The 17,599-nt window shown below is 53.2% G+C and overlaps 2 protein-coding genes across 3 annotated transcripts; one reads left to right on the plus strand and one right to left on the minus strand.

Annotated features, from left to right (window-relative positions):
- Positions 1-3,512: 3,512 nt before the first annotated feature.
- Positions 3,513-5,352, minus strand: LOC310921557 (class II histocompatibility antigen, B-L beta chain-like; the record flags this gene model as incomplete). The annotated part of the gene is made up of 3 exons (XM_083881722.1): positions 3,513-4,027; positions 4,644-4,913; positions 5,268-5,352. 3 exons carry the CDS (start codon positions 5,350-5,352, stop codon positions 3,513-3,515), a joined length of 870 nt encoding a protein of 289 aa, XP_083737848.1.
- A 4,274-nt stretch (positions 5,353-9,626) lies between these two features.
- LOC310921506 (uncharacterized protein) lies at positions 9,627-14,795 on the plus strand. 2 transcript variants are annotated; one of them, XM_083881641.1, is made up of 4 exons: positions 9,627-10,157; positions 11,115-11,325; positions 11,929-11,981; positions 12,559-14,795. In XM_083881641.1, the coding sequence occupies exons 3-4, from the start codon at positions 11,967-11,969 to the stop codon at positions 14,224-14,226; spliced, it is 1,683 nt and encodes a 560-aa protein (XP_083737767.1). In that variant the 5' UTR covers positions 9,627-10,157; positions 11,115-11,325; positions 11,929-11,966; the 3' UTR covers positions 14,227-14,795. The 2 variants fall into 2 exon arrangements, with proteins under 2 accessions (XP_083737767.1, XP_083737766.1); XM_083881640.1 differs by lacking the exon at positions 9,627-10,157 and having other exon boundaries at positions 10,169-11,325.
- The last annotated feature ends 2,804 nt before the right edge of the window (positions 14,796-17,599 follow it).

Below are 17,599 nucleotides of genomic sequence, written 5' to 3' on the forward strand. Positions count from 1 at the left end.
GGCCTGTGGGGAGCTGCCCGGGCCGCCCCTCTGCGCCCGCTCCTGCCGCTCCCCAGCACAGAGAAACCCCCTGGGATCCTGACCTCCTTGTTTGCCTCTCCTGCCAATCGGGGCTACAAACCATCTGCATCAGCTCCCAGAGTTTGAGCATTACACCCTGCTTGAAAACGTCCCAGTGCTCAGTATTTTTCTCTTCCTGCTCTTTTCCATCATCCTCTTTCTCACCACAGAGATTCCTCCTGCTGCCTCTTGCCTTAACTGTAATCCTGCACCTCCCCTTCCCCCTCACCCTTCCCAGCACACCAACACCATCCATCCCCTGCTGTCTAAATCCCTTCTGGACTTCCCTTCTTGCCCCTCTGGGTGTCCATGTCCTTAATTACCTGAGTCTTGATGTTTGGAGGACTTTTGGGCTGAATCTTGGTGTTTTGGAGGTTTTCACAGACAGAAAGTACCCAATGACTTCTTGAGAATAACTTGGGGAAGGAGGAACCCCCAGTCTAAGGTGCTCTCCATTTGTTTTTTCCCCAAACCAGGATTTTTCATTGCCAAGGAGTGCCCAGATGGAGGAGGAGGAAAAAGCCCCAGAGATCCCGCAGGAGGAGGGGCTGCAAACCCAGCCCAGGGAGCTGCGAGGAGGAAAGAGCCGCCCTGTGCCAGGAGGGCGGCCGGAGATCCAGGCTGAGCTCAGAGCTGGTGGAGAAGCCTCATGGAGGGGAGAAGCCCCACAAGTGCCTGGAATGTGGGAAGGGTTTCAGCTGGGAGTTCTGACCTGATCCAGCACCAGAGGATCCACACTGGTGAACGGCCCTTTGACTGTGGGAAATGTGGGATGAGCTTCAGTGACAGCTCCAACCTGAGCCGGCACCAGAGGATTCACACTGGAGAAAAGCCCTTTGAGTGTGGGAAATGTGGGAGGAGCTTCAGAGACTGCACCATCCTTATGCACCACCAGGTAGTCCATACTGGGGAACGGCCCTACGAGTGTGGGGAATGTGGGAAGAGCTTTGGATGGAGCTCTGAGCTGAGAAAGCACCAGCGTGTCCACACTGGGGAGAGGCCCTACGAGTGTCCTGAGTGTGGGAAGAGGTTTCAGACCAGCTCTGATCTCCTCAAACATCAGCGGATTCACACAGAGGAGAGGCCCTTCCGCTGCCCCGACTGTGGGAAGGGCTTCAAGCAAAACTCACACCTCACTGTGCACCGGCGCATCCACACCGGGGAGAGGCCCTACGAGTGTCCTGAGTGTGGGAAGAGCTTCTCACAGAGCTCTACGTTGACCCAACACCAACAGAGGCGCCATAAGGGAAGCCCTGCGAGTGCCCTGAGTGCGGGAAGAGCTTCGTGCGCTGCTCCAGCTCCATCCCCCATGGGAGGATCGGCGTTGGATGATCCCCAGTGACCCCGTTGGGCAGAGCCCTGGTGATCCGTGGTCCTGGTGATCCATGTTGGGAAGACACCTAGCTGGGGGGGCTGCACTGGTTCCTGTCCCCCTGTGGGCACCTGGATGAACACGGGGGCAGGAACATCCATTGGGACACAGACGGACATTGGGAATTCCTTGGGGGGAGCAGACTTGTTGTCTTTCAACCCCAGAAAATCTTCTGTGTTCAATTCTGTCTTCTGGGGGTATGGGGAGACAGATGTAGTGCTAAGGGCAATCCTGCCCCTATATATTGCAGCTGTGTTAATTACTGAAGAGTGAGAACAGCCTTGCCCTCACAGCTATGGGTGTGATACAAAAGTGAGTTAGTTGGTAGAGAGTCAGTTGGCATCTGCTGGCCGTGCTGTGAGGAGGAAGGGACAGGAGGCTGGGCAAGGGACAGATAAGGTGAGCCCACAGCATGAGGGACAGACAGGGTTAAGTGGCTTTTCTAGGGACAGGAAGCAGTGAGCTGGAGCTGCCGAAGAAAGAGAGAAGAAGGAGTAAAAGAGCCTGAGCTGTGTGGAGCTGCCTGGAGGATTGCTACATAGAAAAGGTATGAAGAACTTCTAGATAACAAGGTGCTGATACTTGAAGGCCTCTGAAGTTTTTTTTGAAGCACTCTGAGTTCATGGCCGTCTCAACTCCAACATGGGGGCATCAATAAATACTGGATAGTCTTGGAGGTGTTTTCCAACCTCAGGGATTCCATGATTTTGATTTCCTATTGCCCAAGAGTGTCTTCCGCAGCCAAATGGTGATGATCTGGGCAAAGACCAAGATTTTGGAGATTGCGGTGGAAACCCCTCCAAAAATGGTACTTCCCTCCCATCTAAGCATGTGGATGCTCAGCTGGCCCAGACAGGGAAATCCTTTTCTTTTGGCCTTCATTTGCTTTTCATTTCTCTTCATTTAAAATATCCAACACTGTGGTAAAAATAAGGACATCGAACTAAGACATGGTTGGGATGACAAGGGACATAGACATGGAGAGTGACATGGGGACACATGGATATTTGGGGGGTACATGGTCATTCATGGGGACACGGGGGGGAACACGGGTACAGATGAGGCCGTGGGGGACAATGACAGGGATGGAAACATTGTGGGGAGACAGCCCCGGGTGAGGACATGTGGGGACATGGCCAGTGACATGTGGGCCATGGCCATGGCCGGTGCCATGGGGGGAACTTTTAGGGGCTGTGGGGGATGCTGGGTTTGAGGGAGCTGAGGGTTCCTGGGAAGGACATGGGGCTTGCTGAGGGCTTTGGGGACCCCAGGCCCAGCAGCTCTGGCTGTGCTGGGAGACCCTGGGGGAGGTTCTGGGGCAGCTGCTCCCCGAGACCAGGGCAAACTTCAAAGCTTTATTGGGAACACTGGGAGCAGCCGGGCGGGGACACAGGGACAGCTCTGGGCACGGGCAGGGGGGACACACGAGGCCCCCAAAATCATCTCGGGGACGGAGCGGGGGGTCCCGGCCGGGCCCGAGGCCACGGGGAGGGGCTGCGGCCGCCGGCGGCTCAGGAGCTCTGTGGGCAGAGAAAAGGGGGTGACACCGGGCTGGGGGGCCCCGGGGGGGCACACACGCTCTGGGGAAGGGGGGACACGACCCCCGGGACCCCCCTCACCTTCTTGCGCACGTAGAAGCCCAGCCCCAGTGCCAGGAACACCGAGCCGAACACGAAGCCCCCGATCCCCGTCAGCATCTTGCTGCGGGCGGCGTCCGGCGGCATCTCTGGGGGGGCCGCGGGGCTCAGCGCCCCCCAAAACCTCTCACCCGCACCCCGAGCCCCTCCAGCCTCCCTCCCACTCTCCCCCACACCACCGACCGGCTCCTCCAACCTCCTCTCGATCCCTGCCTGCCCTCCCCACCGCCCACCAAAGCCCCTCCTGGCCCCTCTCACCAGCCCACAGCCCCAAACCGCTCGCCCCCCACCAAAGCCCCACCAAACCCCCCCCAAACCCTCTCCCAGTCCCTTCCCAGCCCCTCCACCGCTCCCCCACACCCCTCCCAGTCTCTTCCCAGCACAACCGACCTCAGCCCCAGCCCCGCTTGCCCATCCCCCAGCTCCTCCCAGCCCCTCCAGCCTCACTCCAATCCCTCCCACTTCCACCCACCGCCCCCAAACTCCCTCCCGGCGCCCACCAGCACCCCCGGGACCCCACACCCCCCTCCCCAGCATCCTCCCGACTCCTGCTCAGCCCTTCCACAGCCCCCAGCCCCTCTCCCAGGTTCAACCAGGATCTCTCCAGTTCCCTCCCACTCGCTCCCAGCACACGCCAGTGCCTCTGCCAGCCCGGCCAGTGGCTCCCCCGTACCCCAGTGGCGCCTCAGGGGCTGCTCCAGGCTGACGTGCTCCACCTGGCACGTGTAGCTCAGCCCGCGCCGGGGCGGCGTTTCCAGCAGCACCAGCAGCTGGTGGCTCCAGTCCCCGTTGGGGACCACGTCGGTGGCCACCACCTGGCCCGACAGCTCCTGCTGGCCCTCGAACCACCTCACCTGGATGTGGGCGGGGTAGAAATCCATCACGGAGCACAGCAGGCCTCTGGCACTGCCGCCCTGCGAGCTGGAGGGCAGCAGCGAGATGGAAACGCTGGGGGGCACTGGGAGAGAGCGGGGACACACTGGGATCAGCTGGGGGCCACTGGGAGAGAGAGGGGAGGGGCGGTGTGGGCTTGGGAGGGACTGGGATGGACTGGGAGGGACAGGGAGTGGATTGGGAATAGACAGGGAGAGACTGGGAGACACTGGGGTGGCAATGACAGAGATGGGAGGGGATGGGGGGCACTGGGAGAGTGGGTCAAAGTCTGGCAGTGCACTGAGCATTAACTGGGAAGGACTGCTATTGGACTAGGAGGGACTGGGAATGGACTGGGATGAACTGGGAATGAAGCGCGCGGCACTGGGAGGCGAGTCCAGCGCGGGGCACTGGGCACTGCGGGTCTGCCTGGCAACAGATGAGTCATCAGAGCGACGCGCGCTCTGATTGGCTGAATGGCGTCAGCTTTACGCTTGGTCGGGATGGACGCGCTTGGGGGGGAACTGGGAGAGACTGGGATGGACTGGGATAATCCCGGGGGTCCCTGGAGGGACAGGAGGCCCTGGGGATCGTCCCAAGGAGGGCTGAGGGCTCTGGGGTGATTCCCAGGGAGGTTTTGAGGGGCTCCAGAGTCATTGCCAGGGCAGGGCCCGAGGGGACACGCTCTGCCCCACGCTCACCTCTGCGCTCCACGCCGAACGGGGTAACAGTCTTGTACCAGCCCCGGCAGAACCTGTCCACTGCAGTCCGCTTTCTCTCCACGTAATCTGAGTTGCTGTTAAAGTGCTGGGCACATTTCTCCCCCCGGGGCGTGTACCCCACGAAGTGCCCCACGTCGCTGTCGAACATCAGGTACTCCTCCCGGTTGTAGATGAGCATCTCCACATACCTCACCTTCTCCGTGCCGTTAATGAAGTAGCACTTCCCCTTAAACATGTTCTGGAACACCCCTGAGTGTGCAGGACACAGGTCAGGGAGTGTCCCCCCAGCACCCCCAGAGCTCCGGGGGCCACCCCGGATCCCCACCCCGCACCCCCTGTGCCCCACGGCCGCCCCGGGACCCTCCTGCCCGCGCTGCCGCTTCCTCTTTAACACCCTTCCCCCATTTCCCCTTTCACATCCCCTCCCCTCCCACCTCCGGCTGCACCCCAAATCAAGTTTGGGGGTCCTTCTACCCCCGTTTTCCACCTTTCCCAACATTTTAAATATAATTCTCTAATCCCCAGCCCCCTCCCGCTCAGTTTCGGGGTCCCACCCTCCCCCTTTGCCCCTTCTCCCCCCCTGCCCCACCGCCCCCCGCTCACCCGAGAGCTCCGCGCCCGCAGCCAGGGCCGCTCCCAGCACCACCAGTGCCCCCAGTACGGCCCCGGCTGCCGCCCCTCGCCCCATGGCCAGCGCCGGGAGGGGCCGCCAGCCCCAAACAGCCGCTCGGAACTGGGGCAACAGCGCGGAGCAGCGCGGGGTCATTAGCCACGCACTCCCTGATTGGTCGGGCGTGGTTTCTGGAAGCAGTTTCATTGGCTGGAGGTTTTTTGGAGACGCTCCGATTGGCTGGAGGTGTTTATTGCGCGCTCCGATTGGCGGTTCAGTTTTGGACCCTTTCTCTGAAAGCTCTACCCAGCAACTGATGAGTCACAAGCAATACGCACTCTGATTGGCTGGAATTTCTCCAGGCTCTGTTTTTTTCGGGCTCTTGCCGACAAGTCCCGACCCGCAGCGACGCCGCGCTCCCATTGGCTGAGCGCTTTTTGGGGCGCTGCTCCCCCACTCCCGCTCCCCCCAGTTCCCGCCGCTTTTCTGGCACCGGCACCGGCCCTTCCCAATTTCCCGGGATCCCGAGGAGCCATGGATGGAGCGCGGAGCCTCCCCTGGCTGCTGCTGCTGCTGCTGGCCCTGACCCTGCCCGGAATTTGGGGGGTCCAAGGTGGGGTTTGGGGGGTCCTGGAGCCGCGGGGTTGGGATTTGGGGCTCCCTGGAGCTTTGGGAATGTGGGGATGGAGGGGGTTAAGGGCGTCCTGCCCTTTTTTGGGGTGATTTTTGGGGTATTTTTGGGAAGGGCGTTGTCCCGAGTTGTTTTTTTATCCCGGGGTTTTCCCCGTTTGCCGAGATTTTGGGGGTTGGGTGGGGCCGAGTTCCTCTTTTTCCAGAATTTTGGGGCTCTGGGAATTTCCAAACGCTCCTATTCCAAGGATTTCCGGGGCTTGTCCAAACCCTGTTCCCGGGATTTTGGGAAGCGGGGCGTGTCCCCACCCCCTGGACCCAAAATTTGGGAAACTCTCCATTTCCAAAGCTCTTTTTTCCAAGAGATTTTTGGCCTCCAGGTGTGCCCAAATTCCCATTTTCCTGGATTTTTGGGGTCTGGAAGTTCCTAAATCCCGGTTTTCCAGGATTATTGGAGTCTGGGTGTGCCCAGACCCCCCTGTACCCAAAATTTGGGGAACTGGGCATTCTTACGTCCTTTTTATCTAGAATTTTTGGAGCTCAGGGAGCTCAAACTTCCTCTTTCTTCCCACGATTTTGGGCTCTGGCTCTTCCCAAACTCCCCTGATCCTGGAATTTTGGGGGTCTGGGAGTGTCTAAATCCCAATTTCCCAGGATTTTGGGACTCTCTGTGTCACCAACCTCATTTTCCCCAGGATTTTGAGTAGAAATCCCCAATTTCCCAGATTTTTAAGCTAGGATCGCTGATTTTCCCAGAATGTCCAGTAAAAATGTCCGATTTCCTGGGGTTTTAAGTAGAAATCCCCAGTTTCTGGTATTTTGAGCAGAAATCTCCAATTTTCCCGGGATTCCGCCAAGAAATCCCTGATTTCCCCAGGATTTTACCAAGAAACCTGCAGTCTCTTCAGATTTTGAGACGAAATCCTCAATCGTCCCAGGATTTTGAGTAGATATTCCCCAATTTCCTGGGATTTTGGGTAGACATCCTCAGTTTCGCTGAGATTTTGAGCAGAAATCCCCAATTTCTATGTGGGTTTATTGCAGGGGTCGTGGGTAGAAAGGGCTTTGCCTTCAGCCACCAGCCTGGGCTGGAGGGAACCCCAAAGAGAGAGGGGAGAGAGAGCAAGAGGGTGTGGGCTGAGGAGAGGGGAGCGAGGGAGCCAGGGCAGGGTCAGAGTGCAGGGGGAAGAGCAGGGAAAAGAGAGCGAGGTCCTGGTTCCAATCCATTCTATCTCCTTTTGTGATGAATATTCTAATTTACAGTGACCAACCAATACAAGACACAAAATCCTATAGAATCTACACACAGCCTGTGAGAACTACTACATAACCATGTGTTATATTTTAAACTCTAAAACTACTCTTTAGACTTTTGTCTTTTGCTACATTGACCTTTGGATCCCTCAGCCAGCAGTGGGGGATTGTTCAATCCAAAGGGATTCTCCTTCAGCTGCCCAGGCTGTTGTTTTCAGGTGATGTAACTAAGGCTCGGTATCCTACAGCTCAAAGTGACCTTCCATTTCTATTTCGATGATAGGTTTCATATTTTCAGAATCTTATGCTAAGCAATCATATTTATCAGGTTTCCCTGATTCATCTTTCCCAACAGCTCTGTGCCCTCACTTTGGTCCCTTTGGTCCCTTTGGCTCTGTGCCCTCACTTTGGTCCCCGCCTTGACCAACCTATAAAACCTCTGCAGACCCCGCTCACTTTTGTGATCACCCCACTGGAGAAGATCACGTCTATGGGCATCTCTAGGCCTCGAGGACTCGTCCCTCCACGTTGGTAGCTATAATCCCCTTCCCCTCTTTCTCTCTCTTTCTCACTATTCTTTATTTTCTCTCCCCACTATTGCATTTGTTGGCACTAAATAAAGGTGCATTTTTGTTTAAGTAAACTGAGTTGTCCCCCGCTGTGTCTTTTGCACTCTGAGATCCTTAAAACGAACCATCAGGTTCCCCGCATATGTTTGTGGACCCTGACAGGAGAGTATCAGAGGTGTCTCAGAACTTGTCCAGGCTGCACTTGAAACCACTGATAGAAGCTTGGCCTTATTTCCCAGTTAGGTTTGATTCTTTGTACCTCCCTTGGATCATTCGGGTCCTCCCAGTTCATCACCCCCCAGTCCCCATTGAAGAGTCAATTTGGTGTCCCCTGGTTTGGATGTTACAGTCCATTCCTTCGGTTCCTCCAGGGGTCCTTTGGTGCTGCTGGCTGGATCCCCCCTCGTTCCCTGCTCCGGGTCACAGCCTCAGGCTCAGCAATGCCTGGAAAGGACCTTCCCATCCTGGAGTTAAAGATTGTTCTTTCCATGTTTTCACCAGTACACACTCCCCTGGATGGATGTTGAGGATTTTAAAGTCTAAAGGTGTGGTTTGTGGGATTATCCCTTTTAACTGTAAATTTTCAGGGGTTTTTGCAATTATGTTGACATATTTCTTAACACCCATTTCCCCGAGGTCAGAGGTGGCTGTGTCATGTTGGGTGGTCAGAAAGGGTAACCCAAACATCATCTCATGAGGTGACACTCCCAGGTCTGACCTGGGTTGGGTCTGAACCCACAATAAAGCCAAAGGTTGGCATTTCACCCACGACATTTGGGTTTCAATTATTAATTTTGTTAAAGTTCCCTTTAAAGTTTGGTTCATTCCCTCTACCCAGCCTGAACTCTGTGGGTGCCATGGGGTATGTAATTCCCATTTTATCCCCAAGCCTTGAGTTATTTGCTGTAAGATTTTTGACATGAAATGTGTTCCTCTGTCCGAGTCTATCCTATTAACCATTCCATCCCTGGGAATAATTTGTTCCAAAAGGGTTTTACATCCCACATTGGCTGTGGCTCTGACAGTGGGAACAGCCTCCACCCAATGAGTCAGGTGGTCTGTTATCACTAATAAAAACTTCCATCTCTGTACTTGGGGAAGGTCAGTAAAATCTATTTGGACACTTTGAAATGGTCGGAGAGCTAACTCCCCACCTCCTAATGTTGTTTTCCTCATTACCTTTTTATTTACCTTTTGGCAGATTATACATCTTTCAGTTACTTGTTTTGCCAATCCAAAAATCCCAATACACCCATAATTCCTTAGAAAATGATCACACAAAGCTTGGGAACCCCAATGAGATTTTTGATGCATGTTTTCTAATATTTTCCTAGTGAGCAGCTTGTTAAGTAACTGTCTCCTGTCAGGAAGTTTCCATTTCCCAGATTCATCTGGCTTTCCTCCTGTTTTACTGAATTCCTTTTCTTCTGTTTCACTGAACTTTGGAGTTTCTAATTCTTCCTTATTTGAGGTCAAAATTAACACAACCCTTTGGATCCCATTCTCTGCTGCATCTTTAGCTCCTTGATCTGCCAAATTATTTCCCCTTATTTCCGAGGTCATTCCCTTTTGATGTCCATTAATTTGCACTACAGCAATCTCCTCAGGCAGTTTTAATGCCTCTGAAACCTCTAAAGTGAGTCCTTCATGTATCAATAATGCCTTTCCCTTTGAATTAAGTAATTCTCTTTCATACCAAATTTTTCCAAAGGTGTGTTCTACCCCAAAAGCACACCTTGAATCAATATATATGGTTCCTTTCTCACTGGCTTAGAAAGAGATACAGTAGATTTCTGATTTCTGATTTCCTTCTTTGAAGAGGGAGGGGGAAAAGATAAAATTCCTGCAATTCTCTCGGGGTTTAGCTTTTGGCTGCCTTTGCTTATTAAGTGCCCGAGATATTTCACTTCAGATTCTACAAATTGCAGTTTCCCCTTTGATACTCTGAGTCCTTTTCCCCCCAGAAAATTCAGAAGTTTTATGGCAGCCTCCCCAACTTCACCTTCAGCTTCCCCTGATAATGAGGGATCACCCGCATATTGTATAACTTGTATTCCGGGAGGAGCGGGGAAAGTTTGCCCAAAGCCCGCGCTGCCCGTCCCGCAGGCCCTTCCCGTGGCCGAGCTGTGGCTCCGCGGGCTCGGGATTTGGCCTTTCAAAGGAAACCGGCCCCGCCCAGCGGGAGCGGCGGTTCCCAAGGCAACGGTGCCCAGCGCGGGGGGTGCTGGGATTGCCGGAGAGGGCGGGGCGGGGGCGGGGATTGGCCCGGGGCTGAGTCCTCCAGGCGTGGGGGGGCGTAGGCGGGAGCTGCTGCCGGAACCACCGAGAGGACGAGCGGCGGCCGAGCCTGAGCACGGAGTCTCTGCGCATGCTCCCGGCACGGGCGGAGCGGCCGGGACGGGGCCAGCCGGAGCAGCCCCGGGACAAGCGGTCAGGGGATGGGCGGCCCGAGCGGCCGGGACGGGCCGGGCCGGGCCGGGCGGGGTTTGTGGCGGAGCTGCCGCGGGCCGTGCGGCCGGGATTGGGGCGGGCAGATCCCCCGGCATGTCCGGGGCAGCGATCGCAGACTGCGCGGTCGGGGCTGGGGCCGGCGCAGGGGGAGCCCCGGGCGGAGCGGCCACCGGTGCGGCCGATACAAACGGCGGGGCGGCCGCCGGCACCGGGGCTGGGGCGGGCGGTGGGGCCGGGGACGGCGGGGCGGCTTCTAAGCCCAAATTTTTTGAGTTTTTTAATACGTTTTTTCTCCAACCCTCAATTCGGCAGGTTCTAGGCCCAAAGTTCCTGTTTTGTTTTTTCCCCCCCAACCCCTCAATTCTGCAGCTTCTAAGCCCGAATTTCCTGGTTTTTTTTTTTTTTTTTTTGTTTGTTTTTTTTTTTTTTTTTTTGTTTTTTTTGTTTTTTGTTTTTTGTTTTTTTTTCCCCCAAGCCCTCAATTTGGCAGCTTCTAAGCACAAATTTCTTGTTTTAATTTGGTTTTTTCTCCAAACCCTTAATTCGTCAGGTCCTAAGCCCAAATTTCTTGGGTTTTTTGTTTTTTGGGGTTATTTTTAAACCCTCAACCTGGCAAAAAAAAGAATTTAGGCCCCTCCCTCCTTTTTATCCTGTTTCTCAGTGGGTTGTACTGGCAAACCCCCAGCTCCCTTCCTTCAGAGGGGCCCAGCCCCTTTCTTTGGGGCCCCGTCCCCACCCCGGGGTCTCTCTCAGTCCTTTCATCTCTGGCTTCGCCTCCGTCCTGGCTCCTCTCTGGCCAAAGGACAGACACGCAGCTCAGGGAGCTCCAGACTGGCTTTGTAGAGCTGGGAACCCCAGTCCACGTCTCAAACTCACATCTCACACCCCGTAACCTGCTCCCCTAAGAAATACTCACAGTCCTTTGTTCTTTCTTAGGTCTTTGTGCACAAGATTTTTATGGAGCAAAAATACCACGGTTTCTTCCAGAGCTTCTTCTTCCCTTTTTTTCCTTTTGCTTTATTGTCTCCCCCTTGCCCTGGGGGTATTTAACCTGTGATCTCCAATCTACACCAGAGGAAGCAGAGCAAGGCTGCTAAAATCAGCTGGGCCTCTCCTGGTCTGGATCCCCTGGGGCCTCAGAGACGAGGTAAATATCCTGAACTGAGCCCCCAAATTGTGAAAAACACGGTTGACTTTTGTTAAAATTGTAAAAGTTTCATAATAGAAAATAGGACAATAAGAGGCATATGAAGCAAAAGAGATTCCAGATGTCTGGGTACCTGGCATCCCACACCAAGGCACACAGGCTAACAAAGGATCTTTCCTTTCAATACCATAGGTTATTGCATATTCATAAATTTTGGACATGATTTAAACCCTTCTTTGGACTTTGGGTAAAAAGGTTTAATTGTAGTTTTTCTCCCCCGCCATTCTTTCTTGGAAATAAATCTTTCCAGTGGCTCCACAAAGTAGCAAATCCCTTAATAAGGAGGCAGTAAATTCTTCCTTCTGGAGTTCTTTGGTGTCCTTGTTGTTATCTCTATGAAGATAGGATGATGTGAGGAATTTCTTAATTGCCTCTCCCACTTTAGATTAGTTACAACAAGCATCTGCTATAGCCTAAAAACTGTATTTATCACACTACTAAAAGAGATTATATTAATACAGCATAACTTTCTAACATAACAGATATAGATTCATTTTAATATTTGCAAAAGCCAGTCATACAATATGCATTTATAACACCCAGAGTGTCCCCGAGGCGTCCCTGCCGTGTCCCCAGCGATCATGGATGGCTGCAAGGTGTGACAATCCTGGTGTGGGGTGGTGGGAGGGAAAGGGGGGAACATGGGGGGTTTTGGGGGTCCTAGGGGAGATTTTGAGGGGTCCCAGGTGGGGGTTTAAGGATCCCAGGGAGGGTTTGGGGGCTCCTGGGGGGGGTTCAGGGGGTCCTGGGTGGGATTTGGGAGGTCCCAGGTGGGGTTTGGAGGTGTCGCAGGTGGGGTTGGGGAGGCCCTGAGGGAGTTTGGAGGGTGTCCCAGGAGTGGTTTTGGGGTTGCCAGGCGGAATTGTTTTGTTCTGGGGGTTTGGAGGGTTTCAGGTGGGGTTTGGAGGGTCCTGGAGGGGTTTGGGGGATTCCAATAGGGGTTTTTGGGTGTCAGGGGGTCCTGGGAGGATTGGGGGCAAGGGGGACAGTGGGGGGGTTGCAGGAGGGGACAGCAGGGGGTGGCAGGGGTTGGCAGAGGGAACAAGGGGGTGGCAAAGGGACAGAGGGGACAGCTGAGCCCTCCAGGGAGGGGACAGAGGAGACCCAAGGAGGGCACAGGGGCCATCACAGGAGGCCACGAAGTCCCTGCCACATCCCCTGTCCCCTCACCAGGAGCTGAAGGATCTGGTGGCTGTGGTGGACAACGTGAGCAGGCTGGCGGCCCTCACGACCGTGCCATGGAACGTGTGGCCGTTCGTGTACCCAGAGTCCCTGTGCACAACCCTGAGAGAATTCATCTGGCACCTCCGGGACGCCCTGGAGCACAGTGATGTCACCTCCCAGGCCATGGCCGCCCTCGTGACAACCCCGGGGGCCACCTGGGACGATGTGACAGCCGTGGGCAGAGCCTGGCAGGAGTCAAGTTTTCTGTTCTGGAAGAGCTCGATCTGGCTGATGAATGAGGCCGTTGATCTCCTCGATACCTTGGAGGACGGGGACACCGCCCAGGCTGGGGACCTGCGGGACAAGACCGCCGGCTGGAGGAGAGTTAAGAAGAACATCCTGGCGGATAAGACCCAGCAGGTATCAATGGCTCTGGTCAGGGAGTTGAACTCATTTCTGATCGAGCTCAAGGCCCCGGTGGCAGCAGCCATCAAGGCCATGGTGACCACCAGGCAGTCGGGGGTGGCCACCAGGAGGGGACAGGGCACAGAGGCAGCCAGGAAGCTGGCAATACACATGGCATATGTGTGTTACAGAGCCATCATGTTCCTCGATACGCTGCACCAGCGGCTGGGGGACATCAAATTGGCCCTGAAGGAAAAGGAGGCGTCCGCTGATGTCCGCAAGGACTTGGTGGCTGTGGCGGTCAAGGTCGAGTGGCTGTGGGAGGGCAGCGCCCGCCTGGCCATGGATCACCTGATGGGGACACTTGGGGACATCCACAACCTCCTCTTGAGTCCCTGTGGTGGCTCTGGTGGCCCTGTTAGCCCTGGTGGCCCCGGTGGCCGCTCAGTGGCCAAGCGGTGCCAAGAAACCATTGAGGACACTCCGGGGCCCTGCAAAAAGCTGCGCACAGCGCCATCGTGTGGTGAAACACGTAATGGCAGCTCAGTGACGGGAACACCTGAACAACCTGAGGGTACCTGGGGAAAACCCGAGCCAGGGGCAGTTTGTGACACCACCAGCCATCGCCCAAGCCACCCCGACTTATTACCCCCAGGGACACGATGTGAACTGGCAACTTCCAAATTGATATATTCTTTTAAAACCTGTTGCCATGAATGCCTTCCCATAGGAGTTACTGGTGTTTCAAAACGAAGACAAGACTTTCTAATTATAGGCAAGCAAAATAATAGAACTCTTGGGCTTTCAGTTCTTCCAGCTGTCGTTTCAGCAAATTGTAACAAAGAGCTGAGGGTTTTAGCTCTTGCTTACAATGCTCCACTGGTAATTCAACCAAAAACACCAATTGCTATTGCTATTGCATGGCCAATGCTTAATTGGGTAAAACATGTCACCAATGAAGAGCCAAAACTGGAGTGCAGTCTGACATACAAAGGTAAAACAGTGAAGATTACAGGCATGCTGGACACGGGGGCACTGGTCACTGTGATTTTTCATAAATATTGGCCGAGGGAGTGGAAGCTGATGAAAATATACCATGTTCTCAGAGGGATTGGAGGAGATACAAGGTGTATGCAAAGTGCATCCATGATTACTGTCACAGGTCCCGAAGGAAAGACAGCAAACATCCAGCCCTGTGTGGGGAAGTGCTCAACAGTATGGGGGAGAGACGTGTTGTCCCAGTGGAGAACAAAGATGGAAGTGGGTTCTTAATGGAAACCACAGTGACACCTGCCACTCATCATTAGGTTACTGTTAGTAAGTTATCATGGAAAACCAATCAGCTCGTTTGGAGGGATCAATGGCCTCTTGAACAGAAAAAAATGAATGCAGTCAAAAAATTAGTGAGTGAACAGCTACAAAAAGGCCACAAAAACCCACAAACAGTCCCTGGAATTCCCCAGTGTTTGTCATTCATAAGAAGACTTCTCTGATTCCTGGAGATTGCTTCACGAATTGAGGAACAAAGTGATAGAAGACATGAGGCATTTACAACCTGGATTTCTTTCTCTTTCACTGATCCCAAGAGACTGGCCCCTTGTTGTCATTGACTTAAAAGATTGTTTTTTCAACACTCCACTGCATCCAGAGGATGCTCCTCGATTTGCCTTTTTGGTTCCAGCCATCAGTAGAGGAGAACCACTGCAAAGGTACCACTGGACGGTTTTACTGCAAAGAGATGCAAAGGAGCTGCAGCCGCTCCGGCCCCGCCAAACCCGAGAACGGCCCCGCGGCCGGTCCCAGCGAACCCCTGAGGGGCCCCTTCCATCCCGCTGGTGACTTACCTGGGCTCATAGGGACCCCTCTGACACTGACAGCAGGACCCCCACTCTGAACAGCAGCTCCCCCTAAACAAAACGGGTTTGAACACTGCAGGAATTTAGACAATTTCCTGCAGTGCTACTGCGCATGTGCAGCACAGCCGCCCGCACAGCAAAATGGTGGCTCCCTGCAAAGACCTTCCGTACAACAAAGTGGCTGCTCCTTGTGTTTTTCCGTACAACAAGATGGCGGCACCCTACACGGAGCATGCTCCCTGCTGCCAGCGCCATTTTGTAACCACCGAGACACACAGCCTCCAACTACAGCGCCACCTCTGGCCCCATGCCCGCTGCAGGGTCGGGTGGCCCCGGAACACCGGCGGTGGAGGTGCCACGGATGTGGCCGGCCCCGGAGGTGTGCGGCCCCGGGTGCCGCCGGCGGGGTCCCTGTGGCCCCCCACAGCAGGAGTCACCAGCCGTGGGGGCGGGTGACCCCTGGGCACAGCCAAAGAGGCTTTCAGCACCCCCACCATCGGCGTGAGCCTGCCATGGGGAGCAGCCCTGCCGAGGTTCCGGCTTCTTTTCAGCCTCTGCCAGCGCCGGGATTGGAGCACGGGAGACGCAGTTTTGGTGTTTGGACTCAGGATTTTATTAATTCTTATCTGCATTACAGCCTCACAGGCCGTGAGTTCTGCACACTAACTTGCTAAGCACAAAATGGAGAGTCTCTCTCTATCCCTACCCGCTGTTTTCAAGGACAAATCATCCAGTGAAAAAGTGACACTCAAATTATTTCTATTTTTGACCCAATGACCCATCCCCCGAGGTCTGCAATGCAGACTTTATTAACCAATCAAAGAAACCACCCAAACCCATGAAGAAGAAGGTGAAGAAGTTGTGTTTCTGCAGGTGCAGGACCCAGGTGGATTCCAGCAGAGAACGTGAAGCCAAATCAAGCACAGGAACACGCTGACAACCCCAAGAGCAGAGAAGCAGCACGCAGACGTGAGCTGCACAGAGACTGTAGCTGATGGCAGACATCTTTTGTCCCACGTGCCAGATCTGTGAACCCTGGGGTTTGTATCAGTGTAAAAAGTGTGGGAATCGTTGGTATCGTAGAGCTCTGTTGGCACAAGTGTGGTGTACATGGTGTTATGATTTAGAATCCCAAACAAAGCACAAGGCCATTGAATTTTTAGTTGCAGTGGGTCACAATGAAGAAAACAGCCCCCATCTTCCTATTCTTAGGGAGGAATGTAAGAGGGAATTTTTGACAGAATCAAAAGAGATTCAGATTTGCTGAGTTGAATGCAAACAAAATAATTCAGTGCCTTATATCTGGCTGGTCCCAGGTGAAATTTGTGGAAGAACCAAAGAAGGGAATGTGCTGAAAGATGTGCTTGGAAATTAAAAATGAAAAAGAAAGTGCCTTAAATCAAACAGTGTGAAGTTAAATCAGGTATCATGTTTATAGCTTTTTATTTTGTTTGCCTTCACCAATGCAACCTTACCTGTTGATCAACCAAAGACCAACACTTGGGGGTCAGTAGTGTTGTAGAATCCCTTTGTTAGAGAATAGTTTAAGGGAAATAAGGGATTCAATCGAATGTTATGCTTTTTTGCGTGCTTTCTTTTAGTAATTTGCTTGCTTTTAGTAATGCAAGTTTGCCAGTTAGTCAGCCTAAAACAAATGGCTGGGTGACTTTAGCCAGTGCATCAGGTTTAAATGCCGTGTGTCTGTCCAATACAACCCCAGAAAAGCCATTTTCCACCTGTCTAGTTGGTGTGCCAGTGGGTGCTTGGCCAATTCCAGAGAAAACTGACAGAGCCATTCAAGGTACACTCCCAGGATCATCCACATGGGATTTTTGGTCCCCAGTAGATGGATGGAACTGGTGGGTTCCTCACCTTCCCGAGGCATCTCGTGAACCTGAAGCATTGGAGATCTTTGGTTCCATAAACAGGATTTTTTCATGCCAGATTTAACTCTACAGGAAAAGATCAATTTTTGGTTAAGGATGTTTGTCCTTAGCACTCTGTATAGAAAAATGAGATTAATTGGTGTAACCATACTTCTTTAGTTCAGTCTGCATTTAATGATAGCCCCTTTCAGTTCCCACAGGGAATGTTTTTCATTTGTGGAAACAGAGCCTGGCCTGCTATTCCAGCACACATCACAGGTGGGCCGTGGAGCTTGGGGAGACTTACTCTGCTAACACCTGATGCACAAATGTTTGCCATCATGAGACATAAAGGAAACAGGCTTATCCATCAATGCAATTCGGACTGCAAAAGTAACTTTCAGCCTTGGGGTTTTGGAAAAAGGTTCTCATCATCTCTTTTATTAGCACAACTCAGTTCAACAGTAGCACTAAAGCAACTGGACTGACTGGGGTGTTGGCTGAGTAAGCAATTCAATACCTCCCTTGCATTAAGTGATGTGTTAACAGATGTTAAAGATGGTAGACAGGGTCACAATTGACTTTCCCTCTGTAGCACGTGGACATGGGTGTGAAGATTTTGAAGGGAAGTGTGTGAATTTATCTGGTCACTCAGAATCTCTTCATAAAAGCATACAACTTAAAGAAGGTGTATCAAAAATTAGAATTGATGATGGGATTTGGATAGATAGTCTATTAGATGGAATTCAACATCATGGATGAAAGAGCTTTTGAGAATGGGTCTCTACATTTTAATCATCATCATCATAGTTGTGCTGATAATGGTGCCTTGTTTGCTCCAGTGCATTTGACAAATGATCAGTAAAGCAATCAAGAGAGTCTGTATGGCTCAAAGAGAGAGGGGAGATGCTGGCATATAAATCC

The sequence above is a fragment of the Zosterops lateralis genome (assembly GCF_965231275.1).
Source record: "Zosterops lateralis genome assembly, chromosome: 35".
NCBI classification, from domain to species: Eukaryota; Metazoa; Chordata; class Aves; order Passeriformes; family Zosteropidae; genus Zosterops; species Zosterops lateralis.